The 26,594-nt window shown below is 54.2% G+C and overlaps 1 protein-coding gene across 1 annotated transcript; it reads left to right on the top strand.

Annotated features, from left to right (window-relative positions):
• VSTM2B (V-set and transmembrane domain containing 2B) lies at positions 1-26,594 on the top strand. The gene is made up of 5 exons (XM_027079254.1): positions 1-686; positions 1,239-1,423; positions 2,450-2,479; positions 3,751-4,222; positions 25,887-26,594. Exons 1-5 carry the CDS (start codon positions 605-607, stop codon positions 25,973-25,975), a joined length of 858 nt encoding a protein of 285 aa, XP_026935055.1. The 5' UTR covers positions 1-604; the 3' UTR covers positions 25,976-26,594.

The following is a 26,594-nucleotide window of genomic DNA, read 5'->3' on the forward strand; positions in this document are numbered from 1 at the left end:
CCGGCTCTGGGTCGGCCGCGCCGGACCCTCTCTCCCCGGCGCTGCGCTGGGTCGGACGCCAGGTCTGCGCGCCGCGGCTGAGCGCCCACTTGCCTTGCAGAAAGAGCCGAGGAGGGACCGGCGGAGGCGACAGCGGGAGGGCTGGGCGGGAGCCGGAGGAGGTGGCAGTCGGGAGCCAAACCAGAAGGAAACTGAGAGGCAGAAGCTCACGGCTCCGAGGCGCACACTCTCTTGGCCAGGGATGGGTCCCGGGGCGGCCCAGCCCCTGACCGGCCCGCCCGGCAAAGACTGAATTGCGGGTCCCCATCGGTCCAGTGTATAACCAGAGAGAGGGAGGCACGGACCGATCGCCAGTAGCGTCCCGGCGGGACCTCGCGTTCTGCGCACCCGGAGCAGCGCCCCCAGCCGGAGCCGCGCCGGGCAAGCCGGCGAGGGAGCGGGGCTGATTGGCGGCCGCCGGCGGCCGGGGGAGGGAGCGCCGCGCGGGGCCATGGCAGGCTCGGAGGCGTCCTAGCCCGAGCCCGAGCCGGATCCGAGCCCGAGCTGCCGCCACAGCCGCCTCTCCGCGCCCGCGCTCCCATCGCCGCCGCGCCCCCTGCGGGAGATGGAACAGAGGAACCGGCTCGGTGCCCCCGGATACCTGCCGTCGTTGTTGCTGCACGCCCTGCTGCTCTTCGTGGCCGACGGTGAGCGCGGGAACTTTGCTGCCGCTGGGGGCTCGGGGGTGCTTGCCGGGGCCGCCAGAGCCAGCCTGCCCTTGTCGCCGAGGAGGAGGAGAAAGAGAAGGGGAAGGCTTCACAGTCTCCAGCAATCCCGGTGTGCAGCCCGGGCCCGGCGGGGTAGGGGGTGGAGAGAGGCAAAGGGTCGCCGCATCGCTGGCGCCCGCGCCCGGGTCGTTCGGAGCCGGACCGGGGCTCCAACAGCGGACAGGCTGCTTGCGGGGTGCCGGGAGCTGGCGCGCCCCAGCCTGGCTCTGATAGTGCGGCCAGGCGCGGGGAAGAAGCGTAAGCCGCCCCTGCTGCCCCTCGCGATCTGGAGGGAAGCAGCCTGCAGCTGTAGCCGGTCTCCCCTGCGGCCCGGCAGCTGCTCGACCGAACTTTGCCAGCGCCTGGGCCACACTAGTAGCTGGGGGGTGGGAAGCACACGGCCAAGCGAGCCGGGGACCGACCGTCTCTCCTGGGGTTGCCCCAGGCCTCCGCCCCACAGCTGGTCACGCCTCTCTCTTCCCCCGCCCCCAGCTACATTTACTGAAGTCCCCAAAGATGTGACAGTACGGGAGGGAGACGACATCGAAATGCCCTGCGCGTTCCGGGCTAGCGGAGCCACCTCGTATTCGCTGGAGATTCAGTGGTGGTACCTCAAGGAGCCGCCCCGGGAGCTGCTGCACGAGCTGGCGCTTAGCGTGCCCGGCGCCCGGAGCAAGGTAACCTGCCGCCCACGCGGCGCCCGTGCTCACCCGGCTCGTGTCGGGCGGCTGGGGTAACCCGGGCGAGGAAGGCAGGGCGCCGCCCTGTGGTGCAACCCATTTCCTACCCTCCCCATGTCCACAGCACCTTCAACAGCAGCATTTGTTACCCCCAGATCCTGTTAATTCACTTCCTTCGCCGGAAACCTCCCCGAACTCCACGCCTAGCCCCTAAGAAGCCGCACCTCATCCAGTTCACCTGCTTTTGCTGGCTGCGGGCCCAGAGGCTGATGGGTGCTGGGTGTTGAAAGAAGACCCCTTGCTGGGGCCGGGCTTTCCCTGCCCTCTGCCACTTTGAGGTCCCCAGGGCACAGGGCCAAGGAGTTAAGCTCCTCTGGGCTGCGTTCCAGAGGCCGGCAGAGCACGGTGTACAGGTTACCTCCAGCCCCCGCAGGATCAGAGGGACTTCCCCCACTGCCCATCTGCCTCTTAAACCACAGTCTCTAGCACTGGCGCTCTCTCATTCTCATTCTCTCTCTCTCTCTCTCTCTCTCTCTCTTTCTCTCTGTCTCTCTCTCTCTCTCTCACACACACACACACACACACACACACACCACCTACCTACCCTCTACCCAGAGTCCCACCCTTAGTTGCTGCTCACGTCTCCCACTGGGTCCTGTCCAGATACACCAGCCCCTCCATCCAAGGGGTTTAGAGAAACACAGCAGGGAATGAGGATGCTCCTCCGGAGGGAAATTGGCCTTTCTTCCCACCGGGTGGCAATCCAGCCTCCCCTCTTTGGCAGGCAGGTGTGCTAGGGCAGCCCCTCCTTGGCCGGGCGCCATGCTAGCTGCAAGCCCTGCTTCCTTCAGGGTAAAACTCCTGAAAATCCTGATGTCCTTCGTGCCCTCAGCTGTGGCTACCTCCCGAGCGGTTTCGAGTCCCAGCCCGCCTGCGGAGGATCCTCTTGCAGGAGGCTCATCTGAGTTCCCTGAGCCTGAAGGCCGACAGCCTAATATCTCTCTCTCCCTCTTTGCATTTTAGGTAACAAATAAGGACGCAACTAAAATCAGCGTAAGTGTTGAGCCCAGCGCGGGCCGCGGGAGACCCCTTCTGGCCGCTTTGCGCCCCGCAGCTTCCTCCCTTTTAGAAAGGCTCAGCGGACGTGCGGTGTAGGGCCGTGCTCGCAGCCTTGCATTGTCGGCTGCTTGGCGTGTCGGAGCGCCGTCCGTCACCGGTAGCGGATAGGGTTCTCTTTCGTGTAAATCAAGGGTCCCAGGCCTGAATCTCCTTCCTCCTCTGTACAGTCACCTGTAAAATTCCCCTTCAGTCTCCTTGCCCTAGCTGCGACCGGTGCTTAGGCTTGTGGCCCCCACTCGTGCCCTGCACACACCTGGCGCTCCGCTGCAGCCCTCTCCTCCGCCTGGGTTGCGGGTCGCGGTGCCGGGGTGTTGTGGGCTGGCTTGGGGAGTTGTGGTAGGGGGAGGAGTCTTGCCAGTGTTGGGGAGGAGACGTGCCCAAGCTTTCCCAGCTGGAGCGTGGAAGTATCAGGGCCTGGAGACGACCAGGTCTTATGCTCGGTTCAGAGGTGACGGTTCTCTGGGAGCTCGGTGAGGGCTACAAAGCTGTTGCTCCCTGGCGTCTCCACCAGGCGGCAGGGAGATGAGCTTTGTCCGGAGCTTCATGCTGCCGCGGAGAGGCAAGTTCATAAGTAGCAGGGACTGAGCGGGTCCGGCAGCAGCCTCTGCATCACCTGCCTCCTTGGGAGGGCGGAGGGTTAGCTGAGAAGGGCTGGAGCCGGGAGCAGGTATATATGCGCACTCTGAGGGCAAGGCGGCTTTCCTACGGACACCACCCCGGTCCACCGGATTCTAGAATTAAGGAACGTTAGTGCGAGTAGATGTGGAGGACCGGACGTAAGGCCATACCTCACAGTGGATGCGGGGCCGAGCCTGAGGTTTCTCCAAGGTGCCAGAGGGAGGAAGAAGGGGTGGGTTCTGCGGCTCTGAAGGGAAAGCTATGGGAAGACGCGAAGGTAGGTTTGTATGAGCAGTGGGTGCAACCTGAGGCACTCCTTTAAGATATGGGGCAGCTGGAGACTCGATGCAATGGGCAGGGCCACCCAGGGTCCACTCAGAGTTGGGAGCTCCATACCACTGGTGAGCCACGGGGGTGAAGGAAACCTGAATCGTGATGATGGGCAGAGCCGGGTCTGAGAAGTGTTGGGGTGCTGTGGCCTGGGAGCGCCCTGCGGGGCTGGGCACAGCTGCACTACGCTGGCCAGGAGCGCGGATTACGGGCCTGCCCATCCCGGCCTCTGACCCCAGCCCCCCGCTCTCTTGCAGACCGTGCGCGTCCAGGGCAATGACATCTCGCACCGGCTGCGGCTGTCGGCCGTGCGGCGTCAGGACGAGGGCGTCTACGAGTGCCGCGTGTCGGACTACAGCGACGACGACACGCAGGAACACAAGGCCCAGGCGCTGCTGCGCGTGCTCTCACGCTTCGCGCCGCCCAACATGCAGGCCGCCGAAGCCGTGTCCCACATTCAGAGCAGCGGCCCGCGTCGCCACGGTCCCGCCAGCGCCGCCAATGCCAACAACGTCGGCGCCGCGGGCCGGGCCACCTCGGAGCCCGGCCATGGCGACAAAAGCCCGCCTCCCGGGAGCCCTACCGCCGCCCCGGGTCCCGGAGTCCCCGAGGCCGCCGCCAACTCCGCGGCCCACGCAGCCGCCACCACTGTCGCGGCCGCGACCGCTGCTTCCTCAGCGTCGCCGCCACCCCGTGAGGCGGTCCTTCTGCGCCAGAGGCACGGCTCAGGTAAGGGCGGCGCCGAGAGGGCGCGCTCGCGCGGGGGTGGCTCTCGCCGGAGGGGCGGTCCAGCTCGGGTAGTTTGCGGATGCAGAGTCTTTGGTGGTTCATCTGGGTGCGCCCGGGAGCGTTTTCCGCAGCCTCGCTTCTGCGCTCTTCCTGCTGTTTTCCTGCCTTCACTGTTGGCCGCTTGGAGCATTCGGGACGTGTGTTTATGAGTGTGCGCGCTGCCCAGCCAGCGACTTCCAGCTACACACGGGCTGGAGGGAGGGGAGCCCTCCTTGCGTTGGGAGAACTGAACCCTGCGGGCTGCCCTCCGACGGCAGTGGGCCTGCTTTTCTCCTGGAACCCTTAGCGCCTAAAGGGTGGGCACTAGCACCCAGTCTAGAGCGAGAGGAGGTGGTTACAACTCAGGTCTGGTAAGTCTGGCTGGTGCCTGACTGGACTGAACGGACATACTTTGTTCAAGCCAACAAGGGTGGCCTGGCTGTGTAGGCTCTGCTCTCCTTGGCTACCTCCAGGCTGGTCCTAGACACAAGCTCTGCTATAACTCACCACTCCAGTCTGCTTTAGGCCCTCGTGGTGGGGGGTTGGGGGTGAGGATGGAGCCCTGCTATTGTTAGAAGGGCACCCAGAGGTTAAGGCCTGCTCTCCTAGGGAGCTGAGAGGGTTGGGGGAAGGGGAAGGGAGTGATGTTGAGAAGGGAGTCAGAGAACAGAGAGTAAGGACAATGGACTGACTGCAGAGCAGGCAGGTCTGGAGAAGGAGGGGCTGCTTAGCAGTGGTGAGGTTTTATGGAGGGTGGAAGGGCCTACTGCCCAATGTGCCCTTCCTCCCAAGGCATCCCCCACTCCCAACTCAAAGATGGGGCCTCAGAAATGAGCTCAGCCCCAGTACTCACTCTCTGTGTCTGACTTTAGGCTCATCACTCCCTCTCAGTTTTGTTTGATGCACAGTCCCATAGAGAGCATCTCTACTGTCCTTGCATCACTGGGAGGCTGGGCTCTGGGACAGTCGTATATAAACCTACTGGGGGGCAGGGAGCACACTGTCATGCCCTACTCTCATGGTTCTTAAAGTACAGACCACCTGCCACCAGCATCAGCACTTTATAAGGATGCAGGCTCCTGGGATCTCCTGCTGAATCCGAGGAGACAGGCATCCTAGCCTCCCTCCCTGGCTGATTCTTAAGCCTTCAGACCCTGCCAGTTGTCTTCCACGTCAGTTCAGTTGTTTCTCACGAAGTTATACTCCCTGTGGGAGCTTCTCCATGTGGCTCAGACTGCTGGCTACATCTGGAGGCCTCGTCCCCCTTAGGGTCCACAAGACCTTCCCCCAGACTGTGGGGGAAGGTGGGTCAGCTGGGAACCTGTGGAGGTCCTCTCCCCAAACTCCCCCACCTGTCTTGGAGCTTTCCCCCATATTAGTTTAAGATAATACCAGTTTCTGTGCAAAACCTCAAAATGCCAGAGGCTTAACACAATTCAAATGTATTATTTCTGGTTTACATCACGGGGGTGGGGGGGTGGGAGGAGTGGCTCTGTTCCATGCAGTCATTCAGGGACTCAGGCTGACAGAAATTCTACCATCTTTAAGAGGTGGCTTCCAAGCTCACTCTGGGCATCAACATACAGCCCACAAACAAGGGAAAAGAGAATGGAAGCAGCTCTTCTCAACCCAGTTCCCTGAGCAAACCAAGCCCTAGGGCTCTAAGGCACACATTGCATGTGATGAATTGACTTCTTTCTTATGCATTTAGAATGGATCTAGTTATCTGTCATTCTTGTAAGATTGAGAAAATGGCCACTCAGATCATTTTGGTAGGGCTTAATTCTCTCAGAGAAAAGCTGATATGGGGAATGACAAAGGAAGTTTTTAAAGGCCAGGCCTGGTAAATGTTAATTCCACCCTCATCCATTGGCCAGAACTCAGTCAGATTGTTCAACAGATGCAAGGCAGGCTAGAAAATGTCCTCAGCTTGGCAACTGTTATCCAGCCTCATCTATTCAGGGTGGAAGAGGAGCCTGAATCATGGGGCACGTAGCCATCTCTGACTAGCACACAGTACGTATACTGGAAAAGCGCTTACTCACTTGCAGGGTGACTGGCTTAGTTGATGAAGAAAACACCCTTCTGCCCCATCCCCTTGGGCACTAGCAAGTAAACATGTGTGTCTTGAGCTGGAATATTCCTCTGGGATATCCCCTAGACCATGAGTAGAGCGGCAAAGCAGAGGATTTGGAAGGCCAGAAGCCCAGATATGCATTGTGCCTCCTTCATTTACTGGCTGTGTGACTTTAGGCAAGTGGCTTACCATCTCTGAAAGTACTTCTTTCAGAAATACTTAGTAATCCCTGACCTCAGAGGGAACTCAGAATGGAAATTGCTGTATAAGGCTCATTGTTATCACCAAGGCCATTATCTGCTCTGGCCAAAGAGGAGAGGTTGAGGGAGATGAAGCTGAGTGCCTGGTGGTTGGCAAGCTGTGGAGGGCCTTGAATGCTGAGTGGAGCAACAGGGATCATTAAAGCCTTTGGTCAAGGAAGCGCTATGTGAAAAGAGATCATTCCTGCTTGAATCTCCCTTGCCCCCTGGCCAGAGCCTGACCCCCTGAGCCTAACCAAGGCTGACCTGACTATGCCTGCCATGGCTGGTCAGATGTCCAGTCTCTGGGCTCGACCACAAGGAGGCTCCACGGTAACTCATCGCTATAGCAGGAACCCAACCATGGAAGGTGGCATGGACAGTGCCCTTCTTTCTGGAAGGTCCTCAGGTTAGCCCAGTTCTGATGGCACCTGCCAGCCACAGGACAGCATATTAATGCCCACGTGGATAAGGGCAGCAGCCCAGGCAGGCGACTCCTCTGCCCTCCCTGGAGAAAGCACAGCCAGCTGGGCTCCCACCAGGGCTGACAGGGCAGCGCAACTAGGATAGGAGTCTGGTGGCCCCTAAGGTCTCTGTTGCCCCAAAACCATTGCTAGCTCCTGAACAGGCCAGTAACCATGCAGACATATCTCAGAAAGAACCCCAAATTTCTCTCCATCTCCAGTTTGGAAGGCCAGTAAGGTGGGGCCTTCAGCTGGAAGACCAAAAGGCTTGTAACCTCCACTCTCCAGGTGAGCTCTTGGGAGAATCACTGTGCTGTGGGCCCCTCTGTGTCCCACTCTGGGCATGGAGAAGTGGATTAGAGGACTTCTAATCCACAAACATACCTGAATGGCTTGATGCCAAGGAGGGACCCATACCATCTTAAGTGCCCCATCTCGCCTCACCACTCAAGGCTGTCAAGCCTGTGGGCTGTGGACGGAATGAAGACTGCAGACTATGTTATGAGTCACAGCATTAGTAACCTTTCTATAGGGCTGTGTTGTCGAGCAGTGCTTGGGCCTCCCGAGCCTCCCTGGGATGCAGCAGCCCAACCAATCACTCAGAGCCACCACCAGCGTGAGTCAGAAAGGGAGCTCGAGGCGGTGACCTCAGTCTTGCTCCCCCCGCCCGCTGTCCCCACTCTCCTCACTCCACTCTCAGTTCTTAGCAGCTTAGAGGGGAGGGGACGAGGAAGGACTATTGCCCCTTGGTTACCAGGCAAGGGTGTTTGCAGAGTATAGCAGTGAGGATGCTGGCGAAGCAGATGGCACACTCAAGCAGAGTCATGGAGGAGACGCAGTGAGAGTATTTTTTAAAGGTGTGAACAAGGTTAGGACAGCTAAGGATGAGAACTGGTCCCCAGGGCTAGTAGCACTGAGAGCCACTGGCCTAAAAGGGCCTGAAAGGGGCAAGGGGAGGGAGCAATTAGCAGAACCCAGAGAGGTTAGCTGGATGGAGAGGCCTGCCTGAAAGAGCTGAGGCCTTGGGAGAGGGACACAGCCGACCCACAGTAGCCCAGCAAGAACCTCACTCTTCTCCTGCCCTCCAGTTCCCTGTCAGGGCCTCCCATTGGCCAAACCTTCCTGGGCATGGAGGGTAAGGGTACCAGGTGATGCAGGCTATACAAGCCAGCTTCCAGGGGCTCAAAGCAGAGTGGAGAAAGCCGACGGGTGGATCTGGAGGGACAAAGGGAATAACCCAGCTCTCAAGGGAGGAAGATGAATTCTGCCCCACCCCAACTCCAAGACAAACCCAGAACTGAGTTTCTAATTAAAGAGGTCACATAAGGCCTGGGTTGAGTGGATACACTAGCTGTTTCAGATTGGCAACCTCAGAGTTGGTCCCAGCCCACCTCCCCAGACAATTGTTAAGCAATTGCTCCTGGGAGGAAGTCAGAAGCCCCAGACAACACTGTGTTGCTGTGTTTTTTAAGCAAGCCTCTTTACTAACGCTAGGAAAGGGATGAGGGTACTTACTCAGAACTTCATACTTTAGCTACCGCACAGCCAGGCCAGAAAAGCCTTCCTATGCTCCATACATGCCCAATGTAGCCAAATACATATTTGCACTAAAAGTTTATGTGCAAAACTCATTCATTTCACATCTCATTTGTCAAAAGACATTTTGATATTTGTGCTTAAAAATAACATGGGCTAGATTAACACAGCAGAGCCAGCACAGGGGATTGGGCTCCTTCTTAGCCATGTTCATAAATCTGACTCCTAATTAATCTGAACACTGAAAATATTTCATGAACACTTTGTTGCTGCCTGCCATTTCCAGAAAAAAAAAGAAAGAAAACAAAACGGTATCTTCCAGATAAACCCTTCTAGCTGGAAAGTTGCCACAATGAAGCCAAGTGTGGCCTTAATAGAATACAGTTTGCAGCTGAAATGCCTTGTATGTTGGCAAGAGGTTCCCCTCTGCAGGGACCTGGGGATCAGCTCTGTGGCGTGTGAACCTATAATTAGCCTTGGGGCTCCGGCTTCGAGAAGAGCCACCATGGCCCCTACAGAGAACCAGCTGGATGTGGCAAACTGCTGCCTGGTGCCCACACAGAGAACTGGCTCTCAATATCTCAATTAATAATGAGAGAAAGACAACCAAGGCCATAGGTGTGACAGCTTTAGAGAAACTGTTACTGCTGGGAGCCATCAAGAGGAGCATCCTTGGGTGTGGCCATGGCAACCGTAAACCATGACCGAAGGGGACTGTGGATAAGGTGAAGGCACTTACTCTCGACCCATGCCCCTGGTGGATGACAAAGCTGGCGGAAACAATGCCAGTGTGACCAGGGAGAATCTCCTTGCAGTGGGAAGGGTCTCCAGCTAGGCCAGCAAGCCAGGCGGCAGTCACCTGGTCTTCCCATCTCCCTAGGCCCACAAGGACCTGAAAACCATCACCTTAAATAAACAATCCACTCTTCCCTCAAGCTCTGATGTGACACAAGGATCATAATTAAAGAGAAAATAAATCTGGCAAAAATCGTCCCAGAGAAGAGAAAGTGAGGCTCTCTGAGCATCCTGAAAGAGAAAATTAAAGGATTTCATAAAGGAAATGGCTGAGCCTCACAGCTGACAGGAGGCACCCACATCAGTGGCAAACGTGTGTGATTATCAACTACATGGTGTCCCCTCCCTCATCTGCCAGTCCCATGGTTGCCATGAGCAGGAACCAGTGATTGCAGTCACAGACTCAGTTCAGAGCATCAAGGGCACCCGTGGAACTCCAGGACAAAGCTGTCTGTGTCAGTGGAAGTCCCGAGGGAGGATAGCCCCAATCCAGCTGAGGCAATCAGAGGAGGCCTCCTGTAGGCAGTGTGTGATTTCAGGCTTGAAAGAGGCTCCTGGGGCTTTGTCCTCCTGCTTAGGTCAGTCCTGGGGAAGTTTCTGGAGGCCTCTCTTTTCCTCCCCACTCTGTGCCCCATGGATTGAGAAAGTCACACCAAATGGAAGGGCCTTTGTCCATCACCGAGCAGTCAGTCGGCTCACTGTGCGGCTGTTCTCTCAGCATCAGGGAGACCCCAAATTAAGGACGAAACAGCTGCACTAAGGATTGTAATAATGATAAATAATACTTGCCTTTCACTGAGTACTTAGTGTATGCCACACACACATCTCACTGATGTCCCCCCTTTCTGCAGTTCCCCATGACTCTTTCTGCCCCACTTCATCCAACAGTCCCCTCCCCAGAGCCCAGACCCTTTCTTCAGCCAGGGTGGCAGCCCCCTGGGAAGGGTGGAGAGCCAGGCTTTCTAAGTGTCACCGGGAGCCGAACCCACCAAGAAGCTTCTCATTAAATATGCCAGGCACACATTTTAAAAGCTCTGAATATTAAGGATTCCCCAAGCATCCATGGGAATAAGTGAGGTCAAGAGCTTTTGTAATATGATATTGATTACTTCTGCCCCATGTGGACAGAGGCAAGGGCTCGGCTGTGGGCTAAACCTCTAAGCTTTATGGCAGATGCCAACTTGGTTTTAAGACACCTTTGCGGCACAAGGAAAAAAAAAGTCTCATCTTTTCTATTCCCCCATGCTTTGCTGACGGTTACTAGGCATCTCTTGGAAACTCCAAAGCAGTGAGAAGCTTCATTTTGTCTTATGTAAGGGCTGCAGGAGAGTTTAAGATTACAAGCAAACAGGCCCAGCACCTACAACTGCTGATCCCTACCTCTTCCTTATGAAGGATGACAAACCTCCTCCCCTGGGATGTAGCTTCTGGGGGAAACAGCCTGCTTGGTGGCGGTTTTGGTGTTCTCAGGGAAGGTGTGCTATAAATACAACATGGATTACCCAGTTCGGCCTCCTCTGGGTTAGGGTTTAGCTGCCATTGAACAGAGAGCCGTGCAAGCGGCTGCAAGGGGTGCTGAGCAGCAGCGAGGGTGTGAGGCCGACCGGGACCTCACTCGGGCCCCCTCTCATGCCACCCCCTCCATGAGACAGCCCTTGAGGGGCAGGCCTTGTGAAGCCTTGTCCCTGCATCTGCAATCCTGGGTGAGGCTATTTCTGGAAAGTACTGGTTGTTCCATTCCATCCTTACCACCCCCCAGGCTGAAATATCAAAGCTACTCTGGACTGGCTTCTGGTCTTTGTGGTTCAAGGAGAGTGTTTTGGGGGGCCCCACCATTCACCCACTCAACCACGCCCTCAGGCTCTGCTCCGTCCATCTCAGAAGTGACCACCCTTCCAGAGGGCTACTCATGTGTGAAGGCCAGCTGTGAACAGGGCACCTCCCGAGTGCACCCAGCTGGACACCCAGCACTGTTAAGGGGGGAGACCATGGTCAGTCAGGGCCTAGACAAGATCTCTTAAAGGAGCTGCCCATGATGGTGGAAAAAACAAAACAAACCTGAGAGAGGCTGACAACAGTTCAGGAGAAAGTGTTACCACTTTTCCAACCACTTAATTCTTCCTCTGCATCTCACACATTCAGCTAGCTGTTCAGCTAGCTGGCTAGTAGGCAGGCCAGGGTTTGAATGCCAACCAATCTCCCTATTTCTGGGACTTACAGAGCTCCAGCCACCCAGAAGTCACAGTACATGCCTCATTCTCTCACCCTTCGTAAGTACTGTGCTTCTCATTTTCCACATGAGTCCAGCTGCTTGCATTCGAATCCTTGATCCAACGCTTCCTGCCTCCCACATGCAAGTTCTCACGCCTGTTATCATCTGGATGGCACCAGTGACCGGTGCCAGAAGGCGAGGGGCGGGATCAGAGGAGATAATCCACAGAAAGAGTGGAGCTCAGCACAGGGCCTGGCACCTAGAAAATGCTCAGTAGATGCTGATCTTATTATCAGCGTTATTCGTGGGAATGGCACTGACTGGCCAGGGTCGTTTCATGAGGCCTAGGGGCTCCGATCTTGAGACTTCGCTCTGAGACGTGTCTCCCTCCATGCACTGTGCATGTCATGGGGCTAAAGGAGAGGAGCTGATGGAGCTTCAGAACAGAAAATGCCCTCAGATTGCCAGTGGCTCAGTGAGATGCTATTTTTGTCCTTTCTCCCTCCGTGCCATTTGGAGGGGGGAGGAAAGGAAATGGGGCTGATGCCACGTCCTCATCCTTGTGTGGTGGCGGCTATTTTGCATGAGTCAGGAGCTCCTTGGTGAGCAAGGACAGGTTCACCATGGTTCCTCGTGTCCCACCTGCACATTGCACCATCACATCTGTGCACCTGGACCCCTAGTGACGGTCAAGCAGCCAAAGAGCCTCCAGGGCCGGCCTAAGTGGAGAGGAGGTGCCCAGTGTCCTCCTCACTGGGACTCTTAGCATACGAGATGGAACCACTTGTGTGGGGAGGCCGGCTGCCCCGCAGGGATGGGCGTGTCAAGTGATGGGGCTCGGGCCACTGTTGCCGGCTCAAGCCTGCACTGTCTTCCACCACGTGCTCTTGCATTTTGTCTTTCATATCCATACCTGCCTGGATCCCTTCGCTGTGGCTCACTGAACCTGATGACTGCCAGTGAAGGTGCTGCTTGGCACCCAGAGACCAATGGGGAGAGGGTAGGATGAAGAGCGGGCTGCATGCAGAACCAGGAGGCCAAGACCCCTTCAGGCCCCACATGAGGCTCATCAAGAAGGAGGTCTGCCTGCCTTTAACGGATGGATATAGCCAAAGGTCCAGAGCCCCTCCCTCTGCTGCCACCCCCCCCCCCCCACCGCTGCCTTTGGCTCTCCTCAGGAAGGTCTTGGTTTTCTTTAAGCCAGGAAAGCCCAGCTGCAAGGTCAGTCCCCTTACAATGACACTTATTACAATTGATTATCACACAAATGCCGCTTAGCCCAGAGAAAAGATCCTTAATAAACCCCCGGGGAGATGGAGCTGACATAGTTCCAGGGCTCATTCTGAGCTGGGGTAGGGGTTCCTAGCTAACTATATCTGGTCTGGCTAGGGCCAAGGGGTGGGGGCTGCCCAGGGCATCAGATAGACCCCACCTCTGCCTCAGGGAGGAGCTGATGGCCCAGCAGTGGTGGCCAGACTGAGCAGCAGGTACTCTGAGAATGAACTCAGGGCTCAGCTGGGACACAAAAGGGGCTCAGAAAAGGTGCAGCCAGGGTGGGTTGGTAGTGGGGGATCACTCCACAGAGGGAGGAAGTCTTCCTGACCCTGCAGCCCAAGGGGTCTCATCCATCCTGAGCACTCAGAAGGGCCCCACTGCTCTCTTAGGCCCCCAACGTTTCCCTCCTGTCCTGGAGTCAGTGCCTGACTGAGCACCCCATCCAGACTGATGCCCTGGGAAGGCAGGCCCAATTCTTTCTCATGTCTGTATCCCTACCACCCCACATTCACATTCACTGGGCATGGCACTGGTTTGTTCAATCATTCATTTACTCGTTCATTCAGAAAATGTCCATTGAGCATCTTATGTGCAAGAAATATGCTAGGCACTGAGAACACAATGTGAATAGGACCAACAAGGTCCTGGGAGTCAGAAGAGGGAGAGACAGACATTGATCAAACGGTCACATAGCAAGTAAAAATTTGCATCTGTTGCTGGCACTCTAAATGAGGGACCCATGGGCTATGGGAACTAAGAATAGGGGGATGTGACCCAGTCAGGAAAGGGTCCCTGAGGGAATGACACTTAAGCCATAATCTGGGAGATGATTAAGAGTTGGCTTGAGAAAGAGAGAGAGTAGGGCCTTCCAGGAAGCAGGGACAGCATGTGCAAAGGTCCTGTGGCAAGGCCTGACAAAGAGTTACTATGACTAAGGCAGAGAGAGCAAGAAGGGGTGCAGGGGGAAATTAAAGTCAAGAGTAGTTCAGGGGTTAAACCCCACAGAGATGGAGGCTTTGGCTTTTGGCAATGGATGGGGAGCAAGTGGCTGGCAGGGCATGATGCTTTTTGAAATGACACCCTAGCTGCAGTTGTGGAGAATGGAGAGGTAGCAGCAGAGTGGATGTGGGGAGAGCACTTTAGAGCCAGTGATCCAGCCAAGAGATGGCAGGGCTGGGACTAAACGTTTGGATGGATGAGTGACGGGATGGATGGATGGGTAGCAAAATAAGTATCTGATGAGTGAGTGAAGGGAAGGATGTGTGACTGGATGACTGAGGTTGGGGGTGGGTGGGAGGAAGGATGAATGGACATGTGGATGGGTAGATGGATGGAAGGAATGTGTGGGAAAAGGGTGTAACTGGGTGGATGGATGGGTAAGTGGGGGATAGAAAGAAGGATGAGTGGATATGTGCATGAAACACGGATGGGAAGTTGAGTGCATGCGGCATGCAAGATGGGCCTTGCAGGAGGAGTGGGGCTGGGGCTGCAGACGTGCCTAGGGTTCACATTCCCCACACCTGCACTCTGCACACTCAGTCCATGTCCTCCAGGAAGGGGAGGCCACAAGGAGAAAGGTCCCAGGTGGTGGCATGGCACAGACTGGCTAGGCCCAGAATTTCATGCCAGGTCATGCTTCTGCCTGCTGTCCCAGGCCACAGAAAGGACGGGTAGAGCAAGGGGACACAGCCAGTCCCCAGCCTGCCCCAGATCCCCGAATCCCTCAATCTTCAGAAGATACCTCTGTCACGCGCTGTTGAGGGGCAGGAGCAGGGGACCCCTCCTTCTGCTGGACACTGGGCACTCTGGTGGATGTAGCCTGGCCAAGACTTGATGACTATTGCACATGTAAAAGTTAATATAGATATATTTTTTCAAGCATTTAAAAAATCAAATCTCCAGGTGGGCAGATGAATAACTGTAGTCACGTTAAAGACTAATGTAACAAAAAATACACAAGGCAATAATTCATAATGCATTCTATTCTACAGAGTCATATTTTAATGTGTGACATATCCTGGGCAGCTCCTCTGTGCTAATTTTTTTTTTTTTTTTTTGTGGTATGCAGGCCTCTCACTGCTGTGGCCTCTCCCGCTGCGGAGCACAGGCTCTGGACCCGCAGGCTCAGCAGCCATGGCTCACGGGCCCAGCCGCTCTGCGGCACATGGGATCCTCCTGGACCAGGGCACGAACCCGTGTCCCCTGCATAGGCAGGCGGACTCTCAACCACTGTGCCACCAGGGAAGCCCACATGTTATAGAATTTTCAGAGCACTATCCCTGGGTAATTAAAATGTGTTAACCTTTTCAGTTAAATTGTTTCTGAAGAAAAGTCCTCAGTGTGAAACAGAAAGAAATATCCAGGTGTCACCGAGGTGGAATCTAGAGGAAGGAACTGCTGTTGTGTCCTTGCTGTGCTGGCCTCAGGGACCTGCAGCCCTTCTCCCCTAGCCTTGAGCTTCCAGTCTGTCATTCCTGCTTTTTCTTGGCCAGGCCCAGCTCCACTGAGTGGGACAAGGGAGACTGAGGCCTGGACCCACACAAAGAGAAGCCTGCACTGAGCAGGCATTAACTGAGTGTTCACTGTTTGCCTGACCTGGGGAATTTGGGGCACACTCTGCCTCAAGGGACATAAAGGCTATGGAGGGGACAAGTGGGATTTAAACAGGGCTGCAATGCTCCAAAGAGGGGAAGGGACCACTCACTTGAAGCCCTACAGGTCTCCCTTTCCCCATCTGTGTAATGGGCACCCCAGCACTCCAGCATCTACAAGTCCATGAGTTTTAGGTCTGGAAGGGGCCCTGGAGAGTCTCTAATGAGTGGTTCCCAAACTTTGTTCCTTGGAACCCTGGGCCGCCAGCCCTACCTCCAGCTTCAACCAGAGCAGTTCTGCCTCTAATTTTTTTTTGGGGGGGGGGGTTGTGTGGGTTTTTTCCCACACCGCCCGGCCTGTGGGATCTTAATTCCTCAACCAGGGATCGAGCCCACACCCCCTGCACTGGAAGCACAGAGTCTTAATCACTGGACCGCCAGGGAAGTTCCCCCTCTAATGGTTTTAAATATTGGGGTTCCACGCAGCATTTAGCTTGAAAAAGGAGTTCCACTGCTTTAAAAGATTTTAAAACAACTGATTTAGACCAAATATTTATATATATATATACATGCAAATATATAAATATATAAATTATACAAAATATACAAATACATTTTTATATTTTTATGTATATAAATTTTTTTCTCCTAAGGGAAAAATTTGAAGTGGTTTATAAAGCTGCACGTGGCATAATAGAACAAAAATTATTTAATGAAGAAATTGGAATAAAGGGAAAATGGTGAAATTCATTTGAGAAAAGGTAGACAAAGAGATGTGTGTACACAGTCTTGGGCAGTTGAAAGGTCAGATAGCGATGGGCCTCCAGCCCCAGAGTGTATTTGGAGATACAGCTTGTGTTTAAGATGACAAACATGAAGCATCTGGCCGATGCCTGGCGCACATCATGCCTGCTTAGACTGCTGGGGGCGTCTAAGAAAGACTCCCATTCATTCGTTCAACAAATACATTGTGAGCACTGCAGGTGTGGGCAGGGTGCTAGGTGATGATGGGTTTACCCACTGGCAGAGGAGACAGGGGAGACAAGTCCCGGCAGGATTGAAGCTGCTTCCCTGAATTTGCAATTCAAAATGATCATTCACCACAGGACTTGGCAAAAAGAGGACTCTACCCCTGTCTTTAGATTTACAGTCTAAAGACAAGTAAACCGCAGTGGCTGCCCAAACACAGCCCAGCGTAAATGTGACTTGCTCCGGAGCCCATGGGACAAAGGGAGCCTCCAGCAGGGCCAATCCAGCAGGGCCAAGGAGGACATGGTGTCTGAGGGAGCCCCATGGAGGGGAGGGGCAGGTGGTGAATGAGAGGACAGGGGGTAAGCAGTGTGGAAGGATGCTGGACCCGGAAGGGAGAAGTAAGGGTGCAGGGGGGCTGAGGAGGGGCCCAGTGAGGAATTAGGTCTTCAGCCTAGATGAAGCCTCTAGGGGTTTAGCAGGGTGGGGGTATGATGTGTACTTTGCATTTTAAAAGGGCACTCTGGCCTCTGGCTAGGCAGTTGCCTGGCTAGTTGGGTTAGTGGCTGTGGAGAGCCCAGTCAGGAGTACTGCGCGGCCAACCTGAGCGCTGATGTGGTAAGATGGAGGGTTAAAGGACCAGGGCAGGGGTGGGCCTGGGGCAATGTGGGTCAGGGCTGAGAAGCTGACAGATTAAGAGCTGTCTTGGAGGTCACCTTGTGGGTGTCTCTGGGCTGAGCTGCAGAGGATGGGTGGGTTCTGGGCAGGAGGGAACAGGAAAGGGCTGTCAGCACCAACAAAGACCTGGGGGGGCAGGAAAGTGAGGGCACGTGTGGTGTCTGTGCAGCAGCCCAGTTTGCCTGGGTCTTGGGGCACCTGAGGCAAGTGTGGAGGCAGTTGAGGCAGACCTTTCCCCGAGGGTAAGGTCAGGAAGGTGTCCTGGACTTGATTCGAAAATACCAGGGAGTAAACTAGAGATAACTCCTCTACTGCCTACCAGCTGTGCAACCTTAGGCAAGTCACTTTACCTCTCTGTCTCACCTGTGGAAGGGCATAGTGGTTCCTACCTCCCAAAGCCTCCTGAGAGGGTTAAAGGAAAGAATTCTCTCAGCACCAAGAACAAAGAACCACAGGCCTATTTGCATCCCGCAGCCTCAAAGTTTAAAGAATATGAATGGGCAGGTGGGAGATCCTCCCCTGAAGACGAGGCTCAGAACTGAGAGAGACCCCCCCCCCACCATCCCTGCCTGGGAAGTACCCTGATACTGTGGTCAGGGCTGCCCTGGCCCTGCAGACACCAGCCGCCTAACCGTAGGGAAAGGCCTGTTAACCATTTTCATTAAGTGGCACCATTAAAGGATCATCTGGGGCAAGACTTCATTTCAAAGGAATTAAGAAGCTGGAAAGGAGCTAGCAACAAAGTTGACCACATTAAAAAGCCATTATAAATGTTAAAATCCAAAAAAAAAAAATCTCATTCCCATGCTCTCTCCCTTAGAAGCAGCCTGGAGCTGTGGTCTAGCCGAGGCACTGTGGGCAGAAGAGTTCTGGCTCTTCACCCCTGAGAGTTGGTGTGTGTGGTGGTTACGTGTGTGGACAGAAGCCAGATTGTCTGGGTTCATGTCCCAGATCTGCCATTGATTTTAGTGTGGCCTTGGTAGGGCTGCTAGATTTAGCAAATAAAAATATCGGACACCCGGTTAAATTTGAATTTCAGATAAACAGTCAATAGTGTTTTAGTATAAATATGTCCCATGCAATATTTGGGATAAATATATACTTAAATTACCAGTTGTTTATCTGAAATTCAAATTTAACTGGGCATCCTGTACTTTATCTATCAACCCTAGGCTTTGGGCAAGTCAGTTTACCTCTCTGGATCTCAGTTTTCCCATCTGTAAAATAGGGATAAAATAGTAATTCCTGCAGTAAAGAGAATGGGATTTCAAGTAACGTGCTTGCCACGGTGCCTGGCCCCAGCAGGAGCTAGCCAGGTTTGCTATCATTATCCTGAAAGTGCTTGGCTTGGTCTACTTGAGCCCCGGATGTGGGTGGGGCTGCTTGCTGGGGGCAGAGGAGGGGAGGAGGCCTGGGGCCAGCCCTCTGGCACCTGTGGTTCCACCATGGCTGGAGAGGTAGGACATGTGAGGAAGCCGTTTATGGGGCTGGGGGAGAAGGGGACACGGGCAAGGGCCATATGAACACAGACATTCATTTGTGCCAAGCCCTCTGTGTCTGGGTGCTCAGAAAGGGCTGCCTGGAGGAGGCACACTTGTTCCAGGCTTAAGGTACAGGTCAGACCCAGACAGAGAAAAAGGAGGACTCAGTGGTTCTGCAGGGTGAGCCTGGAGTGCACTCGAGGTGCTGGCAGGGAACAGTGGATCAGAGCGCATGACTGGTGGCAGAGGAGCAGTGAGGGTGAGGCTGCTGGGGAGGGTTACGAAGCAGCCCCAGCAGTGGCACTGACATGGTAGCACTTTCTCCTGAGGGCAGAGAGAACCCATTGAAGATTTGCCCCTTAGGGATAGTTATCCAGGTGCGTCAGAAGGTGGGAGATAGGCACAGGGTGGCAGTTGAGGCAGGAAAACACTTTAAGAGGTCACTGCTGCACTGGGGCCATGGCAGGGGAGAGGGCACAGTGAGGCGTGGCTAAAATAAGCGCGACCCCTTTGTCTACCCCCTTTCAGCCCGGGAGCACTCAGGCTCCTCCCACTGCCTAGACAAGGAGGCTGCCCGTGGGCATCACTCCCAGTAGGCATGCTGTCACCCACCAGGAGGACAGCTTGTTCTCAAACCCAGGAGCCAGCTGCCTAAGGCTGGGGTAGGACAGGCCAGCAGAGCAGGGTCAACACAGGACTGAGGGACCCACATCTCATCCCTTCTCTCGCATCTCCACATCCCACACTTCCAATTTCCTTTAAAACCCAAGGCCATTTGTTGCTCCTAGTTTTTGCCCTAGTTACCAGCGCACATTAATCTTATGGCAGAAATTAATTCTGTCCAATTCCATTAGTGCTTGATTATTCCTTGCTGACTCCCTTTGAATAAATATCCATGAAGAGGCTTAAATTAAAACATCAACAACGGAAGTAGCCTCTTCCAAGGTGGCATCTTCCCACCCAGCTGCAGCTGGGCCACCTGGCCTAACCAGCACAGTGTGCAGGGGAGGGCAGAGAGCCAGAGTAGGATGGGTGCAGGTGGCCATCAGGAAGCCAGGAATGTCAGGGCAAGGAGGGCTAGCTCCCCATCATCACACAGTGGTGTAGGTTTGAAGTCGGCTTGAAAGCCAGGCCCCCTGGATCCCACACCAGAGCTGGCTCCGAGGTTGCAAACTCAGTCAGCCACAAAGGGCCAAGTGTGGGGGATGGAGGTGAGTGAGGCGGGTTGGGAAGGGAGGCCTGACTGCACAGGGGGCCAGGGAGGTAACTGGAAGCCTCCCTGTGCCCAGCTGAGGGTCAGGAGAGAGCAATGAGAAGGAGATTCCTGCAGAGAAGACAGCTGCTGGTCGTGTAGCTTGGTGACTAAGCAGGCCCAGAGCTGCTGTGTCTTGGGCCTTTCCAGTAGACATTCGGATCTGTGCTTTTAGGTAGAAGTCTCCCACATTTTACATGTTGGATTATAATTTACAGTTTTTAGAGCTCTGTGTGCACCAAGTCAGACCCTTCTGCAGTCCGGATTGAATCGTCAAGTGGCGACTTGGTGCCTTTCTGTTGCCCCTGGGCTCTGTGACCTTACGAATCTCCCCTGCAGATAATGGCATGGTGCTAACCGTAGCCAAGATGACTCCTAAGAGCTCTCTCTGTTCTACTCCACAAGCCCCTGCAAAGCACAGAGAGACTCCTTGTACCCTGGCCCCAGGAAGCTCCAAGGGGAGCCTTCCTCTTTGGCTGGGCTTGGCCACCACCACACTCACAGCGTGGGTCCAGGATGGAGCTGGGTCAGGGCTGAGGGTGCAGGGCCAGTGATGGGAACAAGGTGTAAGAGCTGGTCTCTACCCAGCTGCCCCAGGCAGACAAACCGTGGTTTCCATGATAAGCGGATGTCCAAGTCCAGCCCATAAAGGCCAGCCAAGCTCAGACTGTTGCCACTTGGGAGGTGTCCATCTTCTCTCATTCTCAGATGGCAGCAAAGGGGGAAAGGAATAGAATCCAACATCCACGCTGAAAGAACCTCATCCAGGGCACTCCATCCACTTGGTTTTCTAACTTTTTTAGCCAAAAAGCACTTATTCAAAAGACATGTCATGACAGCACAAAATGCTGAATGGACATAAGTGGGCTTGCTCTTCTTGACACAGAGGAGGGGTCTGTCCTCCAGACCCTCATCATAGTCCTGATGTTAGGATATCCATGCTTACCGGTGGAGTGGCTTTGTCCTCTGAGACTGGACTAGTTCTCTTCTGGCTACCTGTACTCAACATGGGAATATTCTAGTGCAGCGCTGGAGGGGGCAAGGGCAAACCCACAGAGTGAACCTCCAAATTTGCTTAGGTCGTAAGAGCAGAATCAGCCTGTTAGCCATTCCTGCATGTGGAACCAGACCTCAGATGTATCTTAGTTTTACTTACTCTTCTCAAACCTGAAATAAATTTTTAGTTTTTAAGCTATAGCCAAAACAAACAAAACAAAAAAATACAGCCTTTGGGCAACACCAGACTCTGAGGGGCACTGTTTGCAAACTCCTGACCCAGATTGGCCCCTTGGCTGCAGCTCCCAGGCCTGCAGTGGGGAAGCGGAGAGGCTGCAGCTCTCTCTATCCACAGCCTGCATGACAGGTGCTGCAGACCACAGCCGGGACAGAAGTTACCCTTGAGACCAAGAGAACCATCCGTGATCCTAGAAGCGTGGGCTGGGCAGGTGGAGGGAGGGCAGTGTCTGTCCTGGCTAGCCATCCTCACTGGTCAGCTGGGGAGCAGCCCACCACGATTCTGATGCCTGCAGAGTGCAAGTGGTCCCCTCCGTGCCTTCAGGCCTGTAGGAGTCCAGCTACCACCTCTGCATCCCCCCAGGAACCAGACTCACAGGCTTGGCCTCCAGACAATGTGGGCAAAGTGCGGATCCCAGAGGGTGTCTGGAGCCAAGCCTCCTCCTTCACTTTCATCACTAGGTGATAAACGGCCCCAGAGGTTCCCTGTTGTTTTCTAACATGGTCTTTGGAGTTTTGCCATTGCTGGGTAAATAGAGAAGCAGGATTTTCCAGTGGAAGCTGCTTGGACTGGTGCCTTTGCTGTGCCCATGGGTCTGGGTGAGCCCACATTTTTGGGAGCTCCTTTTAAATGGCTCTGGCGTGAGTCTTATCCCACTCACCATCCACATGATAAAAGTTTATATTCACAGAGCAGCTTTGATTTCTTTAAGAATGATTAACAACATGGTGATATTTGTTTCATATAAAGAGTGAATCAGCTACTACTCCATCAGATGCTTCCCTCACCTCTCAAGCAGACTGATTTTCCAGCTTAACCGTGACATAAGCAAGCTTCTGTGTGTTGTAGAGCTGTCCCCGGTACGCCTTAGGAAATGGGGAAATAGATAGATTGTTAGCAACCAGTCATCACAGCAGCCTCCACGTCCTCGGGAACACCAGGAACACAGACCTCTCCGTGCCGCATGATAAAAGAGGCCAAGATAGGAGGTCCTGCCTCAACTGAGGCGCCAAAGGCACCCTCCTGGCCCCTGCCCTGGAGGGTCGAGGTGAGCCCTGACAGCAGTGGGCAGTCCTAGCTTGCTCCAGGAAACAGTGAGAACAGGGACTAGGGCAGCAGACGCTGAGGGGTCGGGGGGGAACAGCCAGATACTAGACAATTGTCAGTGGCCCTCCAAGTGGATAGTATGTGGGGAGGGGGACAGTGGGCTGCCAGACTCCTGCATTCTAACCCATTCTGATGTGGAGACCCCTCTTCCTCCAGGAGCAGCCTGGAAGCCAGTCTTCCTTGGTCTGCCCTGGCTCATTTGGGTATCCGATGGGTGATGTAGCAAGAGGTTCCAAAACCTGAGTCCTCCTTTGCCCTGAGGTCCAGGCATGTCGGTCCATCTTGAAAACAAATGCTTGGGGAGATAGTTTCCCCTGCTTATTCTATCTTGGAAAATGTTTCTCTTAAAAGGAGGACAGGGCTTCCCTGGTGGCGCAGTGGTTGAGAGTCTGCCTGCCGATGCAGGGGACGCGGGTTCGTGCCCCGGTCCGGGAAGATCCCACATGCCGCGGAGCGGCTGGGCCCGTGAGCCATGGCTGCTGAGCCTGCGCGTCCGGAGCCTGTGCTCCACAACAGGAGAAGCCACAACAGTGAGAGGCCCGTGTACCACAAAAAAAAAAAAAAAAAAAGGAGGACAACCCTCAAAACTGGTTCTTCTCCAACACTTTTCAGAAAAGGAACTGTGTTGCCCGTTTCATTGACATTTTATTCACTTCCAGACTGTTTGAGGCCCTTTTGTTTACATGATTGTATCTATCAATGAGCTTTTGTTGTGTAACACGAGACCTAAAACTTGGTGGCTTTGGTGTGACACCACAGTCATCTGTTTAGGTCATGATTCTGCGGGTCAGCTGGATGTTTCTCCTGCAGGTGTCTGTCAGGCTCATTCATGCATCTGTGGTCATCTGCCCTTTCATTTGGGGGCTGGTTGGTCTAGAGGGACCTCTGCTAGGATATCTCCTAGCTCTTACCCTGCAGCAAGCCAGCCCAGTCTTCTTCACATGGCAGTGGGTGCCAAGAGCCACAGAGAAAGGGCAAGCCTCAGTGCACTTTTCAAGCCTTTGCTTGTTTCACATTTGATACTATTCATTGGCCAAAGCAAGTCCTGTGTCCAGCCCCAGCATGAGTGTGCAAGGGCACTATCATAGAGTGTGGACACTGGGGGCAAGTAGATGAGGGAGGATGGGGCATTTGTAGCCATTTTTGAAGTCTGCCACTACGATCTTGCTAATCTGGACCCCAGCCTGGTGAGACATGCCCTGCACGTACTCGTTTCCTGGAGCCATGCATATGCACATCCCCATTTTATGGAGTGTGCCACAGGACCCAGAGAGGTGAAGGGTGTTGCCCAGGTCACACAGCAACCTGGCCTGGAAGCTGTCCTGGTGCCAGCCCACTGCCCCATACCACCTCCCTTAGTCCCCTGTATGGTGATGCTGGGTCAGAGAGAGGATGAAGTACCACCCAGGAGCCAAACCTAGCTCCCCCCACCCCCAGACATCCACCAGCAGAGACACTGAAGACCCTGGTGTCCACCCTCCCCAGATATTGGCCTCTGGGAGCCACCAGTCCCATCCTCCAAGCCCCAGCTGCTCCCCCCTTGGCCCAGCACAGTGGCAGGCTGGTTGTTTCAATCCAGGGTCTTTTAAAAGTCTCGTGCAATTTTTAAAAATTTTAAATGTGAGTAGGTGAGACTGTAATAGTGGAAAAGACAAGTCAACAGTATTTGGAGGCAAATTAAAATTTCTCCTCCCTTTTCCTGTGCCCATCGTTCTGCAGTGTTCGCCTTGCCTGGCTCACAGCCCATTTGCCATGCCTCCTGCCCCTGAGTGCCTTGAGGACCTGGAGTTCTATTGCACACATACATCTGCTTTTAAATGCCTCACGTGCTTGTTTCTGTCTCGCCTGCATGGGCCTGAGTGTCAGGGTTTGCAGGAGCAAAAAGATCGGCACCAGGAGATGTGGAAGCCAGTGGGCCCGGTCTGGCCACATGAGCCCTGTGTGCCCAGGAGCCAGTGTTCTGCTGGCTACATCCCTATTTCCATGCATCTGAGCCTCGGTGAATCCACCCAGGCATCTGGCCATCCATCAACTAGTCCATCACTGCATCCACCCTCGTCCTTCCCAGAGACACGTGGCAATGAAGAACAGCAAAAGAAGACCCAAGTCTTTGGAGTGACCACACCGTGGTCCTCCCCAGTGACAGATGGCAACAGGCAGGATGTCAACTCGGGGCAAGCTGCACGGAGGGCCAGGAGTGACGACTGTGTGAAAAATTAATACCCCAAGGGAAGGTTAGCACGTTTGGATTCTCCAGTCCTTGTGCTTCTCAGTGGGGGCTCAGAACTATGTGCAGAAATGATTGACCTTGGATAAGACAGGCACGGTGGATGGTCTATGCCCTCTTTTATTTCAGATCTTCAAACACAACCCTTGTTTTTTGAAAATGAACAGATGGAATCCTGGCATCTCAAGTCAGAATGGTCCTGGATCATTTGTCCAACCCCCTCCTTGTACAGAGGGGAGACTGGGGGCCAGGACACAAGAATGATTTGGGATTGAGGGAAACAGCTTGGATAGAAAAGACAAATGGCTCTTCCACCTAGAAAGGGGAGGAAGTTGTGGGTTCAGGCCCAGCCTTGTCAGGGAAGCCACAAATCTGGCCAGCCTGGCAGCAGCTCCTGCAAGTGGCTAAGTGGAAGTGGCCACAACCTCTGTACCATCTGCTTGGCACAGGGAAGGGCCTCCTGTGTCTCTCCTCCCAGGTATGGAGCTCCAGCCCAGCTGGCTAGGTGGGGTGAGGGGAGGACAGGCCTCCATGTGTTGCAGGTGAGCAGGGTGGGGCTGGAAACTGCTTCCATGGATGCAGCCTGATTCTATGCAAGTTAGTAGTGATGTCCCCAGGGTTTGGGCAGTACCTGGGGCGTGCACGGTGCTTCTACATTGGCTCCTCTCGGTAACCCTGGAGGGAGCATCCCACTCCCAGGTGAGAAGCCTGGAGTTCATGGGTAGGCTTTCGCCCAGTTACACAGGAGGCCTTCCAACCAGATGAAGACCTTATGACAGACAGATGGGGAGCTGAGCAGGCAGCCCAGGTGAGGAGGAGGAAGACACGGTGTTGCCATCCCAGGAGTGGCCAGAGGCTTGGGTTGGAGGCCACGCTGAAGGAGCAGATGGGAGTGACCTCCCAACAGGACAGTGCTTGGGTCACTCCTGGGGGGCCCTGGCCCACCCACCTCCACCAGCCAGTGATTGCTGAGCACCCCACTGTGACCCCAAGGGCTGGACTGACAGTTTGTGGAAAGGACTCATGCACAGACATCAGGATGCCTCAAGCGGGATGTTTGTGAATGCAAAACTGTGCAGTTCAGGCAGGAGTTGGAGGGCCTGGAGTTGTGTGCAACCACGGAGTCTCTCTGGAGGAGCGGGGAGCTGGGCCTTAAACACTGAGGCCACTTTGCAGCGTAGTCTTGCGGGTGGGGGTGGAGAGGGAGCATATTGTCTTCCTATTCAACTAAAATAATGTTTGGATTTTGGATCTACTATCTAGCGCACGCCCTTCAGGCAGGGGCACCCCTGTGTCTGACCACGGTCAGCTCCTGTGCGGTCGGTAAATAGGAAGCGAGCGCAGAGCAGCTGCGTGCCAGCTGAGTACCAGCTGGGTGCTGACATCAAGAGCCCAGCCGGGGGAGGGCTCATCCTCCCCCATCTGTGCATAGGCCACTGGGTTCTGGTGAATCAGGTGTTAACCCTGTCCCTCTCTCGTCCCCTGCAGGCACCGGCCCTAACTACGCCGCAGACCCACTCCTGTCCCTGCTCCTGTTAGCTGTACATAAGTTCCTCCGCCTGCTGGTGGGCCCCTGACAGACTCGCCGTCCTGCGCTCCTGAGTGGGCCCGCGTGGCTGCCCAGTCCCTGGGTGAGGACTGCGTCGCCAGACAGACGCAGACAGACTCAGAGAAGCATGACCAAGTCCACGTGGAAAATAAATAAATCATATTTTTGGGGAAGTTACACAAATGTAGACCACCTAAAATAATGCATCTAGTTTCCAAATAAGATGGAGTTTGGACCATGCAGTATGCATGGGATCAATGATTTCTCTATTTTAATGTATTTTTCTTTTCTAAACTTTTCCTCCAAGTCTTCATTTTGCACGAACTGTTGAGCAGTTATCTTTAGGATACTATGTAAAAATGTTGGGTTAAAGCCTTTCTGACAAAGCAGAATATTTTTAGTAGATTATTGTGTTTAGGAAATTTTTAATTTACTTTTTCCTTCGGGGGCTTTTCTCTTTTTTTATTAAAGTAAATTATTTCTTTTGAGACATTTTGATTAAAAAAAGATACATCTTATCATAATTAAAATTCACTGTCAATAATATTTATTTTTAAATAAAGATTGGAAACAAGGTCAGACACTTGTTTATAAACTGTATTGTATAATGCTGAATAACAGTTGAATAAAAAACAACTTTGAAATAA

Source organism: Aethalodelphis obliquidens, unplaced genomic scaffold, assembly GCF_003676395.1.
Source record: "Aethalodelphis obliquidens isolate GAN/ISIS:26980383/991018 unplaced genomic scaffold, ASM367639v1 scaffold43, whole genome shotgun sequence".
Lineage (NCBI taxonomy): Eukaryota > Metazoa > Chordata > Mammalia > Artiodactyla > Delphinidae > Aethalodelphis > Aethalodelphis obliquidens.